A 24,089-nucleotide genomic window follows, 5' to 3' on the forward strand; every position below is an offset into this window, starting at 1 on the left:
TGCGGGGCTCGCTGGCGCTGCTCACCGACCTCTACCAGTTCACCATGGCGTACGGCTACTGGCGCGCCGGGCGACACCGCCAGCCGGCCGCCTTCGAGCTCTTCTTCCGCCGCTGCCCCTTCCAGGGCGCCTTCGCGCTCGGCGCCGGCCTGAGCGAGTGCCTCGCCTTCTTGCGCGCCTTCCGCTTCTCGCAGGCAGGTAAGCCGCGGGCGCGGGCTCCGGCGGGTGTTGGGTGCGGAGGAGCTCTGCCTCTGCGCGGCGACAAGGGGAGGAAAAGAAAGGCGACCCCACTCTGCACATGGGCAGAGGTTCTGCTTCCCAAACAGCCCGACCCTCCCTCTCCGCGGCTTTACATCTAAGAGGTGTGCCACCTTGGGGGGTTATAGCCAGTGTTCGTTTCAATGGGTCTACTCTGGGTAGGAGTAGCATTGGCTACAACCCTCGAGTGCGGAAAGTGGCTGGCGGAAATGGAGGCAGTGCAGAAGCAGGTGCAATCCTCGTAAGCGTATTATTATTATTTATTTATTTATTTATTTATTTATTTATATAGCACCATTAATGTACATGGTGCTGTACAGAGTAAAACAATAAATAGCAAGACCCTGCCGCATAGGCTTACATTCTAATAAAATCATAATAAAGCAATAAGGAGGGGAAGAGAATGCACCAAACAGGCAGTAAAAAGTCAGAACAAAATCAAGTTTTAAAAGCTTTAGGAAAAAGAAAAGTTTTTAGCTGAGCTTTAAAAGCTGCAATTGAACTTGTAGTTCTCAAATGCTCTGGAAGAAAGTTCCAGGCGTAAGGGGCAGCGGAAGAAAATGGACGAAGCCGAGCAAGGGAATGAGAGACCCTTGGGCAGGTGAGAAACATGGCATCAGAGGAGCGAAGAGCACGAACGGGGCAATAGTGAGATGAGAGAGGAGAGATAGGAAGGAGCTAGACAGTGAAAAGCTTTGTAGGTCAACAGGAGAAGTTTATATTGGATTCTGAAGTGAATTGGAAGCCAATGAAGAGATTTCAGAAGTGAGCCATCTATCTCCTCGTCCTCCTTCACTTAAGCATAAAGGTCTCCTTTCCTGAGTGCAATGTCCCAAGCCTGAGTATAACTTACGTTAGGACAGCTTGGCGTAAAATCATTGCAGAGTTATTGGGGGTGGACTGAAAAGAGTGGTTAGCCATTGAATGGCATTGGCGCCTGTGAGCTTTTCTAAGTAGCGGAAGGAAAACACTTGAGTTTCTGGCATCATTCATTTTAGTACATTATTATTATTATTTGTTGCATTTATATCCTGCCTTTTTTCCTCCAAGGAACCCAAGGCAGCATACATAATCCTCGTCCTCTCCATTTCTATCCTCACAACAACAACCCTGTGAGGTAGGTTGGGCTGAGAGTCTGGGACTGGCCCAAAGTTTCCATGGCCAAGTAAGGACTAGAACCCAGATCTCCCGACTCCCAGTCCAACACTCTAGCCACTACACTGGCTCTCACCACACATATCTCTGATACATGACAACCCATCATTCAACAACAACACATAGTCTGGGTTGTTGTTACTTGTGAATCAAGTCATATTGTATAGTTTTTCACCTACCACTCTCCTGTCTCTGTTTGGTGAAGGGAGTCGGAGAGGAGATCAAAAGATGGTCCTTAAGAGATACCTCGGCCTCAGATTCCTGCTGTGTAATGTCTAATTGGGGTCCCTGGGTGTACTCCTGAACACTCTTATTTGTCTCTTCTTCTTTCATCTTTTCTAGAACTGTGTGTTAGTATGAACAACAGGTCTTGAGGCTGGATTCCTGCCCAATACTTACAAATGTCTCTTTTTTAAACTACCCTGACAGTGAGGATCAAAAAGAAGGTTAAAGGGTGCAATCCTATGAATATGCCCTTAGTACATTAAGGAGGAGACCTGTTTGTATTTAGAGATCTTGAGTATGTGCCTCTGGTATAGGGCTGCACAGTTTGTAACTGTGCATTTGGCAATGGTGGAACAACAGGCTGTTTGAGTGGCATGCGCTTTGGCTTAGTCACAGGCTTAATGGTGGTACCACACTCTTGCGCAACTTAGCACCCTTTATATGTGCTGAACTCCAACCCATCTCAAGAGCACTAGATTTGAGGACAGCCGTAAACGAGTATGGGAACTAGAGGGCTGTTCTGAAAGCTGGACAGGAAATGTGGCTTTTGAGAAGGGATGTAAGGAAGTCCTGGGCCCAGTGCTCTTCAACATTTTTATTAATGATTTGAATGAGGAGGTGCAGGGAACGCTGATCAAATTTGCAGATGACACCAAATTGGGTGGGATAGCTAATACCCTGGAAGACAGAAACAAACTTCAAAGTGATCTTGATAGGCTGGAGTGCTGGGCTGAAAACAACAGGATGAAATTTAATAGGGATAAATGTCAAGTTCTACATTTAGGAAATAGAAACAATATGCACAGTTACAAGATGGGGGATACTTGGCTCAGCAATACTACAAACGAGAAGAATCTTGGAATTGTTGTAGATCGCAAGCTGAATATGAGCCAAAAGTGCGATATGGCTGCAAGAAAGGCAAATGCTATTTTGGGCTGCATTAATTGAAGTATAGCTTCCAAATCATGTGAGGTACTGGTTCCTCTCTATTCAGCCCTGGTTAGGCCTCATCTAGAGTATTGCGTCCAGTTCTGGGCTCCACACTTCAAGAAGGACGCAGACAAGCTGGAGCGTGTTCAGAGGAGGGCAACCAGGATGATTAGGGGTCTGGAAACAAAGCCCTCTGAAGAGAGACTGAAAGAACTGGGCCTGTTTAGCCTGGAGAAGAGAAGATTGAGGGGAGACAGGATAGCACTCTTCAAATACTTAAAAGGTTGTCACACAGAGGAGGGCCAGGATCTCTTCTCGATCCTCCCAGAGTGCAGGACACGGAATAACGGGCTCAAGTGACAGGAAGCCAGATTCCAGCTGGACATCAGAAAAAACTTCCTGACTGTTAGAGCAGTACGACAATGGAACCAGTGACCTAGGGAGGTGGTGGGCTCTCCCACACTAGAGGCCTTCAAGAGGCAGCTGGACAGCCATCTGTCAGGGATGCTTTAGGGTGGATTCCTGCCTTGAGCAGGGGGTTGGACTCGATGGCCTTGTAGGCCCCTTCCAACTCTGCTATTCTACGATTCTATGAAGCAAGTGATTTGGCCCCTGCGGGTGGTCTGGGAGATCGTTTCTAGCAGGGAGATGGGCTTGGGGTCCACTGAGGGGCAATGGCTTTTATGGCTGGAATGGGAGCCGGCATAAGTGGGGCAGAGAGGGAGCGATGAGCCCAGGAAGTTGGGACCAGGCAGGTGAGCAGAGCACCGTGGCTGGCGCCCAAGGAGTGGGAGGGAGGGGTGTGTGAGCAGTGGGACTTGCCCCAATTTCAGTTTTCCTTGGTTCTTTCCATGGTCATCCTAACCAATGTTACCATCCCCTCCCAGCTGAAATAAAGCAGATTGTGTGCAAAATTAACTCATTTGCTTCTGGCCAAACAGGTGGGCTGTTCTTTCTTTGCTAAATTGCAGCTCTGGGTGGTGGGTGGTGGAGGCCTCCCTACCCCTGGGCTGTCCTTTCTTCCCATGCCGTGGTTCCCATGAAAATGGCCTCCCCACCCCCACACACACTGCTGTGTGATCCTAACTCCAGCTTCCCTCTTGGGTCAAAAGGCAGCTCCAGCGGGAGGGGATCTCCGCCTGGGGCCCGCAGCCTCCTCCCTTTTCTCTTTCTCTCTCTCTGAACTTTGCTCCATCTGGAACAACCGACCTGTGCACCAGCCTTCCCTGGCCCAGTTCCCCCAAGATGGCTTGTGCTACAACTCCCAGCATATCTGACCATGCTGGCTGGGGCTGATGGGAATTGAAGTCCAGAACATCAGGCTGCAGTAGGCTGAACAAAAGTTTCCACAATCTGGTAGCAGCTTCTTTGGACAGAGAGCGATGGAGCTTGTCCCTTGACAGGGCTTTAAAAGGCATTTTCCTGTGCTGTGCAGCTCTTTCCTGACGTCCCTGAATTCTTCAGAGGTTTTGGGCAACTTTCCCTGCTAAACTTTGAGGAATGGGATGACCGGGAGCGGGGGGGGGGGGGAGCGAAGGGAGGCGTTTGCTGGATGCTCTCTGTAAGTCTCCACAATTTGAAATATGGACCCTGTGAAACATTGGCATAAGCAGTGCAGGTGGGGGCAAAGAGAGATCTAGAGCAAAAGGTAACAGAAGGAGATTCTGTGCTGGATAGAAGTATTGGGGGTGGCAGATGGGGACCCTGTGGCTCTTGAACCACTGCTATAATCACAGTCGCACCGCTAAGAATTGGCAGTCCAATGCAGAGAAGTTGTTCATTTCTCGCCATTTGGCTATTGTGTAGTTCACGTACTTGTTATCTACTACTCTCTGGGGTAGAGCTGTTGAACTTCATTCGCCCTGAGGTTCAATGCCCCATTGGGTGGGGGCGGTGTGTGTGTGTGTGTGTGCTTTCCAGTCGTGGGTGGAGCCAAAAGGGGCGGGGTCAAAAGGCCAGCCTATTTTAGCTTAAACCTCTTACTGCCAGGAACTTAGTCCTAGAAAAGGCATTTCAACCTTTTAGATGGGCGCGGTGGAAACTGCACAGGAGCTGGGAGACCGCAAAACAGTTGGAAATCGTGGGGAAGGGGGGGCATTGGGGGAACCCTGGAAGGCCCGACTGGGATGTCAACACTTTAGATCAGGAATGGGGGATTTATACCTGGGCTGCTGGCTTCCACGTTGCACCGGCACGACTTGCAGCCCCATTGCTAGACAAAGAGCCAGTGGCCCCAAAGTGTCAGTGGATGACAGTCAACGGTTTGGACCGGTTGCAGCCTTGCCTTATACCTAGTTCGCCCCCTTCATATATGGGAGGAAGTAAAGGAGTGCACTTGGGAATAGTCATTGGGGGACGGGGTGCTCTCAGGTTTTGCTCCCTCTCAACTCGGTCCCAGATTACACAGCAGGAAGGTGCTGCTACACTCAAGTCTTGCTCGTGGGCTTCTCACAGGCATTAGGACCTGAGGTTCATGGACATCAGTATCTAGGGGATAGAGAACTTGGCCAGCCTTGTTCCGGGAGCCAGCCCAGCTGAGCACTCAGCAAAACACACTTTACTGGGCCTCCGAGAAGTGCGCAATTCTCTCGGCACAGCAGAAGGCTGGCCGGGGGAATTGCACACTTTCTGGAGGCCCCAGAAAGTGGCCATTGCCTCCCCCTCCCCCGCACTAATCGGGGGCTTAAAACTTTGGATCAAGAGGGCCTTTAAGGGCCACAATTGGCACAGGGACGGGGGAATGCGACTTCCCCCCTCCACTCTAATGGCAGCCCTGAGGGCCAGACAGGGCTGGTTGTGTGGGTGTCCGCTGTCCTCGGGGGCCCAGGTGGATTTTCACCCCATCACTATCAGTATCTAGTGCTTTACCCCTTCTGACACTTAACCATCACCCTGACTCTATCGCTGGCCTTGAGCCTGAGCTCTGTGTTTTCTCAGTCCCACCTTGGTTGCAGGACCAGCCCTGCTGCCACCATACTGAGCACTGAGTGTGCTTAACTCCAAGGGCCGATCTCTGTTCACCTAACCCTGACAAGCCCTGGATTCAATCCTTTCAGAGCAAAACCTTTCAAGGAGGACCTTGCCCAGTTACATGCCTGGTCCTTATACAATCATAGAATCATAGAATAGCAGAGTTGGAAGGGGCCTACAAGGCCATCGAGTCCAACCCCCTGCTCAATGCAGGAATCCACCCTAAAGCATCCCTGACAGAGGGTTGTCCAGCTGCCTCTTGAAGGCCTCGAGTGTGGGAGAGCCCACAACCTCCTTCGGTAACTGATTCCATTGTCGTACTGCTCTAACAGTCAGGAAGGTTTTCCTGATGTCCAGCCGGAATCTGGCTTCCTTTAACTTGAGCCCATTAATCCGTGTCCTGCACTCTGGAAGGATCGAGAAGAGATCAATCCTTCATCCCCTCCACCCTGGGCTGCTCTTACAACTTGATTTGTCCCCCCTATTTTGAATTGCTTTTGTAACCTTTAGCAAATGCTCACAGAACCCAATCCTTGACTGCTGTCCTCCCTGTCTCCGTCTCCTTGGGACCTGACCACTGCTGGTTCCTGACCCTAGGGAGAAATGTTCACAATCTCAAATAGGACTGTAGGAACCAGAGTCACAAGCAAAGACCAAGGATGTTTTTCGGCTATTGGGCAGTATAAAAATGTAATAAATAAATAAAATAAATAAATAAATATTGGGCATGGTTCCAAAGCTCAGATCTGTCCACCAGCTGGTCTCTGTAGCACAGGACAACCTGTCCAGGCAGGGCTGTTGATTAGAAACGGTCATAATTCTCAATATTCTGCCTCCACTTCTGAGAATTCCTGATCAGAGGAACAAACCTATTGTCCTCTTGAGCTGCTCCCGGGCTCTGGCACCTCTTGCGGAGGCAGGCCAGGCTAACTGGGTTGCTGTTACCCTTCTGCCAGCAGGCAAAGACATCTTTATTCAGGCAGGTTTTTGGCACTTAAACTTGTCGTTCGACTGGTTTTTTAATCCGGTGGGTACTGATATTTATTTCTTATTGATGTGCTTTTATTCATGTTTCATCTGAAGTGTTTTTTACGGGGTGTGTTTTAATGAATGGATTTTAATGTTGTTGTCTTTTCTGTATTTTATTATTAGCTGCCTTGAGCACTATTTTTAGTGGAAAGGCAGGAAATTAAAGACGCGAATACATTGTCAGTCTACAAGCCTTCTTTGAAAAGGCAGTGAAATAATAATAATTATTATTATTATTATTATTATTATTATTTATTTATTTATATAGCACCATCAATGTACATGGTGCTATACAGAGTAAAACAGTAAATAGCAAGACCCTGCCGCATAGGCTTACATTCTAATAAAATCATAATAAAACAATAAGGAGGGGAAGAGAAAGCAAACAGGCACAGGGTAGGGTAAACAGGCACTGGGTAGGGTAAAACTAACAGTATAAAGTCAGAACAAAATCAAGTTTTAAAAGCTTTAGGAAAAAGAAAAGTTTTTAGCTGAGCTTTAAAAGCTGCGGTTGAACTTGTGGTTCTCAAATGTTCTGGAAGAGCGTTCCAGGCGTAAGGGGCAGCAGAAGAAAATGGACAAAGCCGAGCAAGGGAAGTAGAGACCCTTGGGCAGGTGAGAAACATGGCGTCTGAGGAGCGAAGAGCATGAGCGGGGCAATAGTGTGAGATGAGAGAGGAGAGATAGGAAGGAGCTAGACAGTGAAAAGCTTTGTAAAGTAAGAGGGTGTGTTTGCTTCGTGTGTGTGTGTGTGTGTGTTACTCTGCCGAAGTGCCACATCCGTTGATGGTGTTGAATGAGCATTGTGAGGAATCCTTCTTGACTACCAGATATAGGAAACCATTGATCCACTTAGCCCAGTTTTCCAGGCTGTCAAATTGACCAGAAAAAGCCAGGATTTATCATAGAGTCATAGAATAGTAGAGTTGGAAGGGGCCTATAAGGCCATCGAGTCCAACAACCCGCTCAGTGCAGGAATCCACCTTCAAGCATCCCTGACAGATGACTGGCCAGCTGCCTCTTGAATGCCTCTAGTGTGGGAGAGCCCACAACCTCCCTAGGTAACTGGTTCCATTGTCATACTGCTCTAACAGTCAGGAAGTTTTTCCTGATGTCCAGCTGGAATCTGGCTTCTTGTAACCTGAGCCCGTTATTCCGTGTCCTGCACTCTGGGATGATTGAGAAGAGATCCTGGCCCTCCTTAGTGTGACAATCTTTCAAGTATTTCAAGAGTGCTATCGTGTCTCCTCTCAATTTTCTCTTCTCCAGGCTAAACAGGCCTAGTTCTTTCAGTCTCTTGTAACCATCTCTTGTAACCAAGACTGCAATTTGCCTGTGCTGCAACGCTGTTTTTGAAGAATAAATTAAGCGCACTCACAAACACAAAAGCAGAGGAGGAAACTTGTGTTGAGAAGCCCCCGCTTCAAAATGTTGGGAGAAGAGGTGTGTGGTGACCATGAAGAGTCAGGGGAAGGGGACAGCACTGCCCACTAGACTGTGTTGCACCCATTGTATGGATGGGACACTGTGAGGCGCACACTCCCAAAGAGCACTAACGCTCCTGAAGTACGCCAGTCACTGGGCATCTGCTTTTAGTTTATTTATTTATTGCATTTTTATACCGCCCGATAGCCGAAGCTCTCTGGGCGGTTCACAGTGAAGGACCAACTCTTGACAGTGCTAGAAGCTCTGCAGTCTGGAAGCACTCTCTGTTTCCAGAATTCTGCCAACCTGTTCTTCCAGAAAAGACATTTTTCTCCCTCTCTTAGAATACCAGAACCCATGAAACTGATTAGTGGGAGATTCAGGACGGATAAAAGGAAGTACTTTTTCACACAGCACATAGTTCAGCTGTGGAACTCACTACCACAAGATGTAGCAATGCCCACCCATTTGGATGACTTTAAAAGGGGGTTGGATAAATTCCTGGAGGAGAAGGCTGTCAATGGCTACTAGTCTTGATGGGTATGTGCTTATGGGTTTCCTCTTGACAGCTGGTCAGCCCCTGTGTTAACAGAGTACTGGACTAGATGGACCCTTGGCCTGATCCAGTACGGTTCTTGAAAGCCACCCAATTGCCTACATCCTCTAAAATCCCTCTGCAAATTAAATTGCTGCATCTGGCTGCATTTTCCAATCTGTCATATCAGCTCATTTTTTCTGTAGTCTAAACCAGGTGTGAGCAGAAGGTAGCCCTCTAGACGTTTGAGAATTCAATTCCCAGATCCTCCTGCCAGCATGGCCAGTGGTCAAGAATGCTGGGAGCTGAAGTTCAAAACATCTGGAGTCTTGCCTGCTGCCCATCCCTGTTCTCAACCATTTCCCCCTTATTAAAACATGCTTCGTACATCTCTACTATTTGTATTTAAACTGATTTGTATTCCTGTTTGCTCTTTCCACCTGTCTCTTGATTATATCAAGCTCTTTTACTCGTGCTCCATAACTTGGCATCCGATTCCTAGCTGGTGTCCTGCGGTTGGTTCAGCCGTGGCTCTTGGTGGCAGCGTTGTGAGGGCTGGGCGGGGTCCTTGGGCTGGGACCTTTTAGCGTGAACTGGATTACGCTTAGTGCTGCCATTAGCCCATATTGCAGGGCGGCTTCTTTCCAGTTCCCATGTGACGGCTGCTGTGAGCACTCTATTTTGTCAGCTGCAACTGCTTTGCGTCCAAATGGCTCCCTGTAGGGCAAGATCTCCTTTCTAGATGACTCAGCTGAGATTTGTCCTTCTGCCGATGGCATCACATCCAAGCACGAGTCCCTTTCCCTTGCAACTTGCGCTGTTGTTGACTTCTAGTTGAGATGGACTCTGGTAACGAAGGACAGGGACTGAACAGAAATAACGAGGTTATGATGCGTAAACACAGTACATCAAGAGACGCATCTTAAATCCCCGAATGCAGACCTAGTAAATGCAGGACTTCTGGAATCCCTAAACATATTTTCCACAAGGGGAAAAGGGGGGTTGTGTGTCTTCAGACCACCTGATAGCACGCGCCCTATTAATGAAGGAAGTGTCCCGCTTGCAAGGAGCCCTGATCCCAATGGGAGCCAGGGTTGGAGTGGGGTCCTTGCATATTTAGGGGAAGTACAAGATATTTGGGGAAATGGATTGTTATTATTTTTAAAAAATTATTTAATACTTCAAACATACATCAATACAATAAAACAATACTACATAATACATAAAATATTGGATAACATTTGATAACATATATTCTAGCTTATTCTATTAACATAATCATACTTAATATAAAAGTACTCCCCCCAACCACGGGATCTTATTCCTGTTTCCAAAATCTCATTGCTTCTTCTGGAGGTGCTTTCCCACTCCCCTTTGATAATACAAATTCTAGGAACTGTTTCCATATGGGGAAATGGATTGTTAAAGCGTCTCACTTTCCAAACCAGCTGGAGCTGAGAACGGGGCAGTTGCGCGCTCTCTCTCTCTCTCACTCTCTCTCTCTCTCTCTCTCTCACACACACACACACACACACACACACACACACACACGTCCTGTAGAAGCCTTTAAACTGCAAGATAGAAGGGGTGCGACTTGGACTCGGAGAATGCATACCTTAATTTTGAAAGAATATGGAAACTCTTTCTTTGCTTCTGGTGCCAATAGCCTCTCTCTCTCTCTCTCTCTCTCTCTCTCTCTCTCTCTCTCTCTCTCTCTCTCTCTGTGAATATGTGCAATTTTCTTTACGTTGAGCCTCCTGTTGTTTTTAACGAATGTAATGCGTTGATCATGGCATACTGATCAGTAACATTTGTGATTTCATTTTGTTTTTAAAGAACTTTGGAAGGCAAAATTTATATCCCCACCCCTTCATCTTGCAATTTAAAGGCTCCTTTAGGGTGTGTGTGGGGTGTGTGTATGTGTGTAGAGGGAACCCTGTCTCGGCCAACAACCCCAAGTAGGGTTTAAAAGAGGTTTGATAGAGCTTCTTAGAAATATGTGGGAATTGGTGACTCTCCAGGAAAAAAGGCATTCCAGTGGTTGGGTGCACCAGGAGAAAGGTTCACCAGTAGAATCATGGAATCATAGAATAGCAGAGTTGGAAGGGGCCTACAAGGCCATCGAGTCCAACTCCTTGCTCAATGCAGGAATCTACCCTAAAGGATCCCTGACAGAGTGTTGTCCAGCTGCCTCTTGAAGGCCTCTAGTGTGGGAGAGCCCACACTAGGGAAAGGATAGGGTAGTTTTAGGGGAAATCAAAAGATTACTACTTACAGACTGCAGGAGTGGGTAACTTACGGTTTCCCAGATGTTTTGGCTGAAAACTCCCCACAGCCATAGCTAGCATAGCCAGTGATGGGGGTTCATGGGGGTTATAGGCTAAAACATCTGGGGGACCATAAGTTGCCACTGCTGCTATAGAGAAAAGGGTTCGAGTTGGTAGAGCAGCGTTGGACTGGGTCTCCCAAAAGTCCTTTCCCGCACAATAGAAAGAATGAAACATTTCCCCTCAAAGTGAAGTTGGCAGGTTGGGATGACAGAAAAATATATGGTAGAACTTACTTGGCCTGGTATCTGTCAATCTAGCATAGTATTGATCTCCTGGGATCTCAGGTCGAGAAGGATCTTCCCTGTTAACTGGAGCCTGATCCTTTTAGCGGGAGATTTCAAGGACTGAACCTGGGACAATCTGCAGGCCAAATATGTGCTCTGGAGCATCTCTGCTCAACCAAGTTCAACGTCAGTTTGTGTGATGATGGATGTGCAAACCAGAAAAGTAGGTCAATGTAGGAGAGAAAGGGAATCGAACAAAACACAAGGAATTGAACATCTGTATGCAAAGTGAATACAAGCAAAGAATTAGAACAGTTACATATACTTAAAAGAATCTATGGCGGGATTGTCCAAATATTGCTGACCAATACAGAACAAGAAACATTTCTTCTTATAGACATTTCTTTGTTTACCAGTTGAAACGGATTTGGTTTTACTGTCTCAAACTTTGATTGCCACAACAAATATATTATTTTTATAGCCAACCAATCAGTGAAGTATAATATTGAAATAATGCATTAAAATGGTTAACTTTTATAGCACATTTGATTATGTTGATTGATAAAATCTGCGTGAAATGTTGCTGGCAAAGTATTTTTGGTTTTTAAAAAAAGGCTTTTAACTTTTCTGTTGTTCTTCTGCCTTTTCTCAAATTGTTGCTTGAAAAGTTTCCCTGACGTTTGCGATTTGTTACTTTGGATTCCTTTTTTTTCAGACATTGAGTATCTCAGGTCAGTCCTTCCCATTACCACCGAGAAAGCCTTCTTTGAATACCTCTCCACTGTGGACGCATCTGAAGTTTCCATCTCGTCTGCTCCAGAGGGCTCCGTCGTCTTCTCCAGGGTATTTCAAGGAGTAACCTCTAGCTGGGTGATATTAATCCGATGAAAGATTGTATCAACTGTATCAACCCTTATTTCCCCGCTAAGTGAAAAGGAAATTCAGAATATTTTACTGTGTTTTAATTAACTACTTTATCTACTGTTCTTTAACCTAACATAAGGTGGGTCTTTAACACTCCACTTTAAGAAGCCCTCTACTTCAAGGCACATAGAGATTGAAGGAGGCCTCTAAAGTTGTAACAAAACTAACAGGCCTTCCTGATCAGTTGCAAGGGAGTTCGTACCACAAAACGCTTCTTTTTCCTGCCCCTCTTCCTGTAGGTACCGTTACTTCAAGTGAAGGGTCCTTTGCTGGTGGTACAGCTTCTAGAGACCACCCTGATATGTTTGGTGAACTATGCCAGGTGAGGATGTGAGAGATGTCTTAGGTTTGGTGTGCATTGGTTCATGTGTGATGACAGCATGTCCTGATCTGAGTCTGCAGTCCTTGTACCTGAACTCCTGGACTCTCCATTGAGGGCTGCTTGATTCCCATAGAGGCCGCTTGATAGATTACCAAATTCTTGCACGGAAGCCGCTTCCGCATGTAGGGTATAAAGCATGAGGCTGCTTGAATTGTTCGGTGTACACAGTGTTTGTAGGATTGCTGTGCATTACACTTGACATGCAGGAAGTGAATTCCACATAGGAATTTATGAGAACCCTGTTGGGTCAGACCAAGGGTCCATCTAGTCCAGCACTCTGTTCACACAGTGGCCAACCAGCTATCGGCCAGGGATGAACAAGCAGGGCATGGTGCAACAGCACCCTCCCACCCATGTTCCCCAGCAACTGGTGCACACAGGCTTACTGCCTCAGATACCGGAGGTAGCACGTAGCCATCAGAGCTAGTAGCCATGGATAGCCTTCTCCTCCAGGAATTTATCCAACCTCCTTTTAAAGCCCTCCAAATGGATGATCATCACTACATTATATCTGTGAAGCAGATATAAATAAAACCTAGACAATCACGTGAAATTTCCTAAACTTAGAAAGGAAAGGAGACAGACAGGAAGAGAGAAGTGATACTTGAAAGGTCTCCTTAAGCAAAGCAGGGTGAGGGTCAGGTTAGGAGCTCAAAGAGTGTAATTGTGCCGTTTTCCAGAGCTAGAGAAGACGTTTCAGAGCACTTCCAAAACATTAGTCTATTTGAACTCGAAGGAAACCGGTTTGGTGGACGTAACATCCAGTCCTTTCATACTTTCCCTCTTGGAGACATTCTCCTTCACACTGGCCTGGTAGACCATGCTGCTTAACCACAAAATGGTTAAAGGAATGCATTAAGATTAACCACGACACTGTGGATTCTACAATATAAACTGCTGCTTTTTTGTTGTTGCTGTGCCCATTTTTGGCAGTGGTGCATTGGGGGGGGGAGCATAAAAAAGGCTGGTGGGGGGAATGCACATGCGGGCCACTTGTCGCCCAACCCTGCTGTAGAACATGCGTTGACTGTTTCTGTTCCCATCCAGAAAATGTGGCTTTTAAAACGTTTTCGTTTTGAAGTACTAACGGTCAAGAGAGCTTAAATCATGTGTAAGGGGTTGGTTTTCTTGAACAAAATACAGCGTTTAATAACCTGGCCACTTAGAATAAAATAAATTCTTGGGTATGTCTAGAAGGATGGGGATTTGGACAAAACATGGCCCCCTGTTTCAGTGGGGCTGAATACACAGTTGGGTTGCCCCATGTGCCCCATACAGCGGCCAGATGGATGACAAATGCTGATTGCTGTCACTGCAAAAGCATCGTACAGGTGGCTCTGTGGCCCTTCCTGAAGGTTAGATGATGACATACCCAAAGTAAATGTCTCCATCTTTGAGCAGATAGGAGTCATTTCCCCCCATCCCCCAGATCTCAGCAACACACAAAGAAGTGCCAAAATTAAAAAAGGAAAACATCTAACCAACCCTAACGATTTCCTCCTTGACCTTACTGCTCTGGGATGGGTCGGTGGTGAGATAACAAAATTAGTGGTAAATGACCAACCTTGATTTTTCCCTCTGCAGCCTTGTGGCTACAAATGCCGCCAGATTCCGGCTCTCAGCAGGCCCGGACAAGAAACTCATGGAGATGGGGCTGCGGCGGGCCCAGGGCCTAGATGGCGGGCTGTCTGCCTCCAAGTATTCATACATGGGGGGTAGGTTCAGCCTCACAATTTACCTTTCGCAGGCCGCTAGATGACGCCACCTTTTTTGCCTTTGCTATTACTGCAGTAGCTGTCTCTTTAAAGTTGCGGAGCAGAACCCTATTCTGGTGATGGGCCCAGTTGTCCCCATCACACTCACTGATGTCATTCCTTCCCCCCCCCCCCCCCGGCCCATTTTGCCTTTCTCCAGGCTGAGAGAAGCACAGAGTTCCATGCCACTCTCATCAGGCACACTTCCTAGTGCTGGCTGAGTCCCCAGCTTCACGTGGCCAGTGCTGGGAAGAGCTGTTATCTCCAATTGCTGTTATCTCCAATTGCAGATTGGAGATAACAGCAGGGATTGCTCGGGGGGCTTCCCGGGTTGAACGAAGAACTGCCATGGGCCAGGTTAGGCCTGTGGGCTGGAAGTTCCACATCCCTCTTTTAAAGCCTTGACGCTCTCCCATAGTCCTTACAGAATTGCCAGGTCTCCACAACATAGGGGGAAGAGCCTGTGACATGACGGGTGATGCTTGGAGATTGAGGATGGCAGCTAACGGCAGCAGAGGGCGGAACCTGGTTAGCCCTGGTGGCTCGAGAGGTGGAGTCCGATGGACGCGCAGAAGAGCTCATGGCAGAAGCCCTCATTAACAGAAATATAACTTCCAAATCACGTGAGGTCCTGGTTCCTCTCTATTCGGCCTTGGTTAGGCCTCATCTAGAGTATAGCGTCCAGTTCTGGCCTCCACAATTCAAGGACACAGAAAAGCTGGAGCATGTTCAGAGGAGGGCAACCAGGATGATCAGGGGTCTGGAAACAAAGCCCTATGAAGAGAGACTGAAAGAACTGGGCATGCTTAGCCTGGAGAAGAGAAGATGGAGGGGAGACATGAGAGCACTCATCAAATACTTAAAAGGTTGTCACTCAGAGAAGGGCCAGGATCTCTTCTCGATGCTCCCAGAGTGCAGGACACGGAATAACGGGCTCAAGTTAAAGGAAGCCAGATTCCAGCTGGACATCAGGAAAAACTTCCTGACTTTTAGAGCAGTACAACAATGGAATCAGTTGCCTGGTGAGGTTGTGGTCTCTCCCACACCAGAGGCCTTGAAGAGGCAGCTGGACAACCATCTGTCAGGGATGCTTTAGGGTGGATTCCTGCATTGAGCAGGGGATTGAACTCGATGGCCTTGTAGGCCCCTTCCAATTCTGCTATTCTATGATTCTATGATTCTAAGTCAAGCGAAACGTATCTTGCTCCTCTTGGTTCCAGCTGCTCTCCTGGAGATGTTACTCCTTTCCCTTGAAATTCTGAGAAGAAGGTCTGAAACACGCCAATCCTCAGGTCGAACTGCAGGACTTGGCGACCGTATCTGCATTCCCTGTTTCGACCAGGACTGCTTCTTCCCAGCCGCATTCCCCCTGCTTTACTGATACTGCTAAATGTTATTTTTAAAATTGTACTACTCAGTCACAAAATATCCACGTGAAAATCCCTAGTTTATTTGCCAAATTTGTGGAACCCTACAAAATTAATGATAGCTGATCCCCATGAAGGTTGATGGTGAGCCAGCCGCTGGCTCCATTTCCACAAAATCTTCAACTGGCACCAACATAGGAACGTAGGAAGCTGCCTTAGACTGAGTCAAACCCGTGTTCCATCATGCCCAGTATCACCTATGTTTCCACACAATGCATCTTCAAGGGCTTCAGACAGGAATCTTTTCATGCCCGACCCGGAGATACCAGGGTTTGAACCTGGGACCTTCTGCTGGCAAAGGAGCTAAATAAACTGCACATCAGTGATGTCCCCGTGTTGTCCTCCCTGTGTTGCCACACGCTTAAGGCTGCAATTCTCTGCGTCCTTGCCTGAGAGTAAGCCCCATTGGACACCATAGATTTTACTTTGGAGCAAACATGCATAGAGTTGTACCGTTTAAAAAAATGTGATAATAAACCTGCAGTTTCTCAGTGTTTGCCATGAAATCAAGGACGGCCCAGCTCTTAAGATCTGTGGTTTTAAGAATTCTTGTAGGTAAGGAACCAAAAGAAGAGGCTTCCACCAGAAGCAATCTCCAAAGCTTAAAGGATCCCTGAATCTTTTGTGGAGAAGATTTACATAAACGTTAGAATCACAGAATAGTAGAGTTGGAAGGGGCCTCTAAGGCCTTCAAGCCCAACCTCCTGCTCAGTGCAGGAATCCACCTGAAAGCATCCCTGACAGGTAGCTGTCCTGCTGCCTTATGGTGCGCCTTCCTCAAGGAACCAAAATGCCAGCTAAAAATGAAGCAACCTGTGCCAGCCTTCTCCAAACCAACTCTCTCTCCAGATGTGTGGGACTATGAAGCCCAGCCAGCATGGCCGTTGGCTGTGCTGGCTCGGCAATGGATGTGCGTTGTAGTCCAACACATCTGCAGGGAGTCAGGTTGAGGATGGCTGAGTTCTGTCCACACCTGGAGGATTTATCCCTCTGAGGTTCACTTTAATTTGGTTCAGGTCTGGCGGCGACGGTTCCCGTGACCAGCCCAACACCGCCGCCCACCTCTCGTCACTCGCACCTTCTGTGTTCCAGGCTTTGATTTTACCAGCAACGTCCTCGCTGGGAAACTCTACGGGATTCCAGTGCGGGGAACGGTAGCTCATTCTTTTGTGTCATCGTTCACCTCGCTGGCGGAGGTGACCCCACGGGTAAGTACTGGGGGTGGCAGCTTCGGGGAGACGTTGCAAGGGCGGCTTGCAGAGGTGTCCTTCTTTTCTCAGAAGGATAGCTTTGGTTCGGGGGGGGGGGGTTTAAGCTTGGTTGCCTCTCCAATTGAAGATCACCACTGCCTTGCTGAGTTCTGATAGGCTTATTTATCATTATTTAAGATGATTATTACCCTACCTTTGTGTCCCATTCCCGGGGACCCCCCACCCGCCACATCCCAGCCAGCTTACAGGCTAGATGAAAAGCAGGGTGATAAAATGTCAACACAGTTTACTAGCAAATCGCAGCACAGTAAATAATAATAATAATGGAAGGGGGATCGAGAATAGAAATTCAGTTACTGTCTGTGCCGAAAACATACCTGGCCTTTAGGCACTGTCAGGGATGGAACCAGCCAGACCTCTCGGTGTAGGGTTCCACAGTCTGGGTGCCGGTACGGGGTAGGTTCTGTCCTAGCACCGGGGCCTGGATCAATGCTTGTATCAAAGACCTGAGCGAGTATGAAGGGTCATGAGGGAGGAGAGAGATGTCTTATAACTAGGCTGGCTCCAATAGCTCAATTGTGACAATTGGAATCTGGGGATAAATCCCTTCTGAGTGGCAGATCCAGGGTCCCAAGATGGCGGCCGAAGCACTTCAGGCTGTCAGGAACAGATCTTGTGGCCTCTCTGGTGTCCCCTGCAGAGCCTGCTGCCCCTGGGTGGGACGGAGCCCGTGGACTTCCCACCCTTAGCGGAGACGTGGCTCAGCCGGGTTTGCCAGTTACTCCAAGTCCCGCTTGACGGGGTGAACCATGGGGAACTGGCGGCTTTTGTGTCCTACGCCATCACCTTCCCGCACAATTTCCAAGGGCTGGTGGACACCTACTGCGTGATGAGGTAAGCCAGAGTTTGAAAGCATTGAGCGCCGATCCAAATGCACAGTTACAAGATGGCGGACACTTGGCTCAGCAATACTACATGCGAGAAGGAGCTTGGAATTGTTGTAGATCACAAGTTGACTATGAGCCAACAGTGTGATGTGGCTGCAAGAAAGGCAAATGCTATTTTGGGCTGCATTAATAGAAGTATAGCTTCCAAATCGTGAGAGGTACTGGTTCCCCTCTATTTGGCACTGGTTAGGCCTCATCTAGAGTATTGCGTCCAGTTCTGGGCTCCACAATTCAAGAAGGACGCAGACAAGCTGGAGCGTTTTCAGAGGAGGGCAGCCAGGATGATCAGGGGTCTGGAAACAAAGCCCTATGAAGAGAGTCTGAAAGAACTGGGCGTGTTTAGCCTGGAGAAGAGAAGATGGAGGGGAGACATGATAGCATTCTTCAAATACTTGAAAGGTTGTCACACAGAGGAGGGCCAGGATCTCCTCTGGAAGAGGAGGTCGGACTCGATGGCCTTGTAGGCCCCTTCCAGCTCTGCTATTCTATGATTCTATGATCTCTTCTCGATCCTCCCAGAGTGCAGGACACGGAATAACAGGCTCAAGTTACAGGAAGCCAGATTCCAGATGGAAATCAGGAGAAACTTCCTGACTGTTAGAGCAGTATGACAATGGAATCAGTCACCTAGGGAGGTTGTGGGCTCTCCCACACTAGAGTCCTTCAAGAGGCAGCTGGACAGTCATCTGTCAGGGATGCTTTAAGTTGGATTCCTGCCTTGAGCAGGGGTTTGGATTCAATGGCCTTAGAGGCTCCTTCCAACTCTACTATTCTGTGATTCTATGATCTCCATTTTGAAGATGGACCTTTATGATTTGGGGCTGTGTTGGGTTTGGTTGTGAAGCTTCCACTATGGTGACAATATGAAAAGGAAGACAGGACTCCTGTATCTTTAACAGTTGCAGAGAAAAGGGAATTTCAGCAGGTGTCATTTGTATATAAGGAGAACCTGGTGAAATTCCTTCTTCATCACACCAGTTAAAGCTGCAGGAGCTTTACTACAGAGGCCAGATACGAAAGAGGGCAGGGCACCTGCAGCTTTAACTGCTGTGATGAAGAGGAAATTTCACCAGGTTCCCCATATATACAAATGTCACCTGCAGAAATTCTCTTTTCAATACAACTGTTAAAGATACAGGAGCCCTGTCCTCCTTTCCATATGGTCACTGTAGGTTCCACACATATGGAAACGCTGCAGTTTGCCTCGCACAGAACCTCTTCCAGCTGAGGGGCCAAATTCCCTTCAGGAGAAGGTGGGCAGGGGCCAAAAAGGCCACGGCGGCTCAAAATACCAGCACCTTTTAACTTCCACCTCTGACTGACGGTGACTAAGGCTTCGGAGAGGCCTGTGAACTTTTTAGAATGGGGGCAAAACTGTGTAAAACCCGGGAAACTACCCAAAAATTGGCAGGAGAAATGGGGAAAGGTGGGGGAAGGGCATCTGAGCTGCCCCCACAGACCCCGATGTGTCCCCCAGACTAGGTCTTCTGCATCCTTATCATAGAATCATAGAATAGCAGAGTTGGAATGGGCCTATAAGGCCATCGAGTCCAACCCCTGCTCAATGCAGGAATCCACCCTAAAGCATCCCTGACAGATGGTTGTCCAGCTGCCTCTTGAAGGCCTCTAGTGTGGGAGAGAAACACAACCTCCCTAGGTAACTGATTCCATTGTCGTACTGCTCTAACAGTCAGGAAGTTTTTCCTGATGTCCAGCTGGAATCTGGCTTCCTTTAACTTGAGCTTGTTATTCCGTGTCCTGCACTCTGGGAGGATCGAGAAGAGATCCTGGCCCTCCTCTGTGTGACGACCTTTTAAGTATTTAAAGAGTGCTCTCATGTCCCCCCTCAATCTTCTCTTCTCCAGGCTAAACATGCCCAGTTCTTTCAGTCTCTCTTCACAGGGCTTTGTTTCCAGACCCCTGATCATCCTGGTTGCCCTCCTCTGAACACGCTCCAGCTTGTCTGCATTCTTCTTGAATTGTGGAGCCCAGAACTGGACGCAATACTCCTTTTTGCCCTCCTTGTGGGAGATGGCTGGATCTGAGCCACACTGAGGGCCAGCTCCCGCTGGAAATTCTGGCTCCTGCTTCTTTCAGTGGAGAATTTCCCAGGAAGCTTCTGCCCCTGTCAATCATTGGGGGAAGGGTGCCCTATTTTCCACCTTGTGCAGCATTATCGTGCATATAAAAGAGTGTTTCTTTTAAAGAGTCCCCAGCCTCGGTTGTTTGCTGAAAGTGAGAAACGAGGTCTTGTGTCGAGCACAAAGAAAAAGGCGTTGGCAAGTCCAACCGTTAACCTTTGTCTGGCTCCGCTCCTTTCCTGCCATCTTGGTGTGACGATGAATTGCTGATCACCCCCGGAACCTGCTTAGATTTTTATTTTGTCCACCCTAAAGGAAGGTGGGTTGTTTTGGGGGTGTGTGTGTGTGTGTGTGTTGGCAGTCAGCACCCTTCGGTGGCTGTGGCCTTCCCTGCCAAAGGAAAAGGAAAAAAGGCCTTTCAAAGAATGCAAGCATCAGTATCCTCTCATAGCGAACTCAGCTGATTGGAGCCAAACCGCGGGGCACTGAGGGACAAGAGGGGGGCATCAGCATGCCTCGGCCTTGTGGAAGTACAATTTTGAAAAAAAGGAGCCGAAGGAGGCAAAACCTTTGAAGAGCAGCTCAATAAGCACTGAGCATACTCAGTAAACACAGAACGTTGCATGTCAGTTGGGAAAGCAAAGCAAACGTACTGGAATGCACTTCTGGAGCTCCAAACAGTTTATAATATCTTGGAACCCTGCAGAGGAGCGCTCCATCTAAGGCAGCCTTTCTCAACCTGGGGCGCTCCAGATGTGTTGGACTGCATCTCCCAGAATGCCCCAGCCAGCAGAGCTGGCTGGGGCATTCTGGGAGTTGTAGTCCAACACATCTGGAGCGTCCCAGGTTGAGAAAGGCTGATCTAAGGGGTTATTATTTATTTACTTTATTTATTTATTTATTTATTTATTATCCTCTGCCTTTCAACCCCCCCAAAATGCACTCAAGATGGCTGTGATGTGCTGCAACATTTTGTTGCAGATTCCACTTGGGCTATCTAAATGGAACCTCCCTGTTGAGGGGCAGTGTAATTGAATAATGGGTTCTGGGGCAAAGTGAGGATGGCTAAACCCCTTCATGCCCGAGTTGTAAGCTTCCCAAGGCTGTCCACTGTTGGAAACTGGGTGTTAGGCTAGATAAGCTTTTGCTTTGATCTAGGAGGGTGCTTCTTATGGGCTATTGTGGTCCTGTTCCATCCTCAGGAGCGGCATCCCGAATTTCTGCGCTGTCGCCCTTGCACTGAACGAGCTGGGATACCGCGCCATTGGAGTACGTCTGGACAGTGGGGACCTGGCCAAGCAATCAGTGGAGATCCGCCGGGTGTTTCGGATCTGTAGCAAGCAGTGAGTGCTCACACCATTCCCACTTTTGATGACAGGGGAGATGATGATACCCAGACCTGCCTGGCTGCCAGTGGAATGGACATCACTGGCAGAATGGGTTCCCTATTTCTCCTGGATGCCCCCCAAATCTGCTTCAGTTGGGGGGCTTTCCAGAGCAGATTTCATACGTGGGGAGGCAGCTGCACAGGTCAGAGAGCAAGAAGTCCCTCCATATATGAAGAGATAAAACAGCCATCATTACAAGGCTTAAGGCAACGCACGTGCACTGCTCTGTAACACTGGCAGCTGGGAAAGGAAACCTTTTCTCGTATTGAATTCCCCCTACCCTGCTCTTCTCTGCTCAAAGGGTCCATTTGGGGTGGGGTTGATATGAACAATGAGCCTCGTGTGGCGCAGAGTGGTAAAGCAGCAGTTACTGCAGCTGAAAGTCTCCCCACAGCCTGAGTTCGATCCCAGCGGAAGCTGGTTCTCAGGCAGCCGGCTCGGGTCGACTCAGCCTTCCATCCTCCCGAGGTCGGTAAAATGAGTACCCAGTTAGCTGGGGGGAAGGTAATAATGGCTGGGGAAGGCAACGGCAAACCACCCCGCTATAAGGCCTGCCAAGAAAACGTCAGCAAAAGCTGGCGTCCCTCCAAGAGTCAGTAATGACTCAGTGCTAGCACGAGAGGTTCCTTTCCTTTCCTGATATGAACAAATCCCTCCTCCAAGGGCTCCTTACGTCCCGAAGGGGGCTTGCAGGGGTGGGCTACTTTTAGGGTGGGGTGAGGTGGGGTGATGGAGCCTTTAGCTGAAGATGCTGCACCTTGGAGCCGTGGCTGTGCTGTGCTCAAAGCCTGGACTCTCGTCCTCTAAGCTACAGCTCCTCTCCTTCCTAGCTTTCTACGATATCCCTCTTGCGAAGCGGGTTCCAATTCTGAAGAAGTACAGTAGTTGCATTTGAGACTAGTTGGCTGAAAAATGTTTTGAAGGGCTGCACTCTGGAGAGAATTGCTTTGCCTGTTGAAGGCCCCAGATCCAGTTCCCAGCGTGATGAAACGGATCTCGGTGGGCAGAGCAGGGCTGGGTGAGGCCTGCCTCTGATGAGGCGGCCGTGGCGGGACTGCCGTCGGTCGGAATGGAGAAGATCCTGGCCTGGGTGGGCTGGACAGACTCAGGAGAAGGTGGCTCCTTTTACCTGTATGTCTTCCCATCCAGCTTTCAGGTCCCCTGGTTTGAAAGGATTCCCATCGCCGTGAGCAACGACGTGAGCGAATGGAGCCTCAAAGAGCTGGTGCAGGAGGTGAAGATGGGTGGATGGTTGCTCAAGGTCGTGGAGGTGTTGGGGGTCTGGGTGGTGTCCTCAGGGTCGGATTAAGGCCAGCTGATGGATTTAGGATGGATTCCTGCATTGAGCAGGGGGTTGGACTCGATGCCTTGTAGGCCCCTTCCAACTCTGCTATTCTATGATTCTATGATGCCCTCAGCACAGCCCAACAATGGTGCCCCCTTGGCCTTCCCATGGCTTAGCCGGCAAAACACAAAGACTCAATAAGTGCTGAAGGTGAAATAAGACATTAAAAACTCAGTTTTCTTCAAGGCCGTCCCCCGCGCCAGAACACACAACCATAATAAATATCAACTGTTTTTTATTATATTTATTTAACACTAAATAGCAGCAAGCAATATAAGCCAATGACTTACTTATAACTAGGGCAACAGAAAAAAATGCAAATTTTCATCACTGTTTTATGCATTTTTTTAATAAAACTGTTATAAGGGGGGAAATGCAATTGCAAAAATTCATTGAAAATGATCTTTTATCTGGAATTCCTTAAAATTAGAGGGCTACAGCTATGGTACCGGTACTCCATGGTGCCTGAATCACGTGCTTATATTGCTTAAAGGTTCATCCAGGGCTGGGTGCACTTGGGGAGCGCCTCTACGCCCTCCTTATCCTAAGGAACACGTTTATTATTAATATGAATAACATGTAATGAATTGTAGTAATATTAATAGTGATATTAAAATAGTGCAGGACACGGAATAACGGGCTCAAGTTAAAGGAAGCCAGATTCCAGCTGGACATCAGGAAAAACTTCCTGACTGTTAGAGCAGTACGACAATGGAACCAGTGACCTAGGGAGGTTGTGGGCTCTCCCACACTAGAGGCTTTCAAGAGGCAGCTGGACAACCATCTGTCAGGGATGCTTTAGAGTGGATTCCTGCCTTGAGCAGGGGGTTGGACTCGATGGCCTTATAGGCCCCTTCCAACTCTGCTATTCTATGATTCTATATTTCAAGTGGACTCTGTAACAAACTGTTGCAGCGTGGAATGTCCCTGCTTGGGATTACAGTCATACTATTCTATCCTGCCCCAGCCCAGACTTTCAGGTTTCCCCCTAACAGTCAGTATTTATTTATTCATTTTTATTTATTTATTACATTTCTATACTGCCCAATAGCCAGAGCTCTCTGGGCGGTTCACATTCCGTGCCCATTCTCTTCTCCTTGGGCTGTCTTGGTATTTTATTTCATCCTGCACCGCCACAGAGTTCACACACACACACCCTAAAGGTGTTTTGTACTTCTACCAACCTCGGGGTTCCTCCTTGCACCCTGATGGAAAAGACTGTCCCTTGGAGACTTAAGATCACTATATACAAATGGAAACTGCAACAAACTCTTGCAGCATGGAGTGTTTCGTTTTAGGATTCCAGCCACTCCATTTAGTTCCCCTATCGGTTTTCCTTTCCTCCCCTCCCCCCCCCCCCCGAGCATGCTCAGTTCTCGTTGGGTTGATTGCAAGATGGGGATCCCACACAAGAGGGGTTTTTTCTTTAAAAAATGTACTTCTGCAAGCCTCAGAGTTTTCGCCAAGCCCCTTGTGTATGGATGGTGGTGTTTCAGCTTCTCGAGGCCTGTTACTTGGGAGAATTGAGATCAGAATTCTCTGATTCTAT

General features: G+C 48.1%; 1 protein-coding gene across 2 annotated transcripts in view; it reads left to right on the top strand.

Annotated features, from left to right (window-relative positions):
• The window catches only part of NAPRT (nicotinate phosphoribosyltransferase), a 38,353-nt gene continuing 14,264 nt past the window's right edge, over window positions 1–24,089 (top strand). For both annotated transcript variants that reach the window (XM_063131207.1, XM_063131208.1), the window contains exons 1-8: window positions 1–198; window positions 11,797–11,924; window positions 12,245–12,327; window positions 13,972–14,102; window positions 16,661–16,776; window positions 17,480–17,673; window positions 21,010–21,150; window positions 22,345–22,429. In XM_063131207.1, coding sequence (XP_062987277.1) covers window positions 45–198; window positions 11,797–11,924; window positions 12,245–12,327; window positions 13,972–14,102; window positions 16,661–16,776; window positions 17,480–17,673; window positions 21,010–21,150; window positions 22,345–22,429 — 1,032 coding nt within the window. In that variant the 5' untranslated portion in view covers window positions 1–44. The remainder of the gene's footprint in view (window positions 199–11,796; window positions 11,925–12,244; window positions 12,328–13,971; window positions 14,103–16,660; window positions 16,777–17,479; window positions 17,674–21,009; window positions 21,151–22,344; window positions 22,430–24,089) is intronic.

This window comes from Elgaria multicarinata, chromosome 7 (assembly GCF_023053635.1).
Source record: "Elgaria multicarinata webbii isolate HBS135686 ecotype San Diego chromosome 7, rElgMul1.1.pri, whole genome shotgun sequence".
Classification (NCBI taxonomy): Eukaryota; Metazoa; Chordata; class Lepidosauria; order Squamata; family Anguidae; genus Elgaria; species Elgaria multicarinata.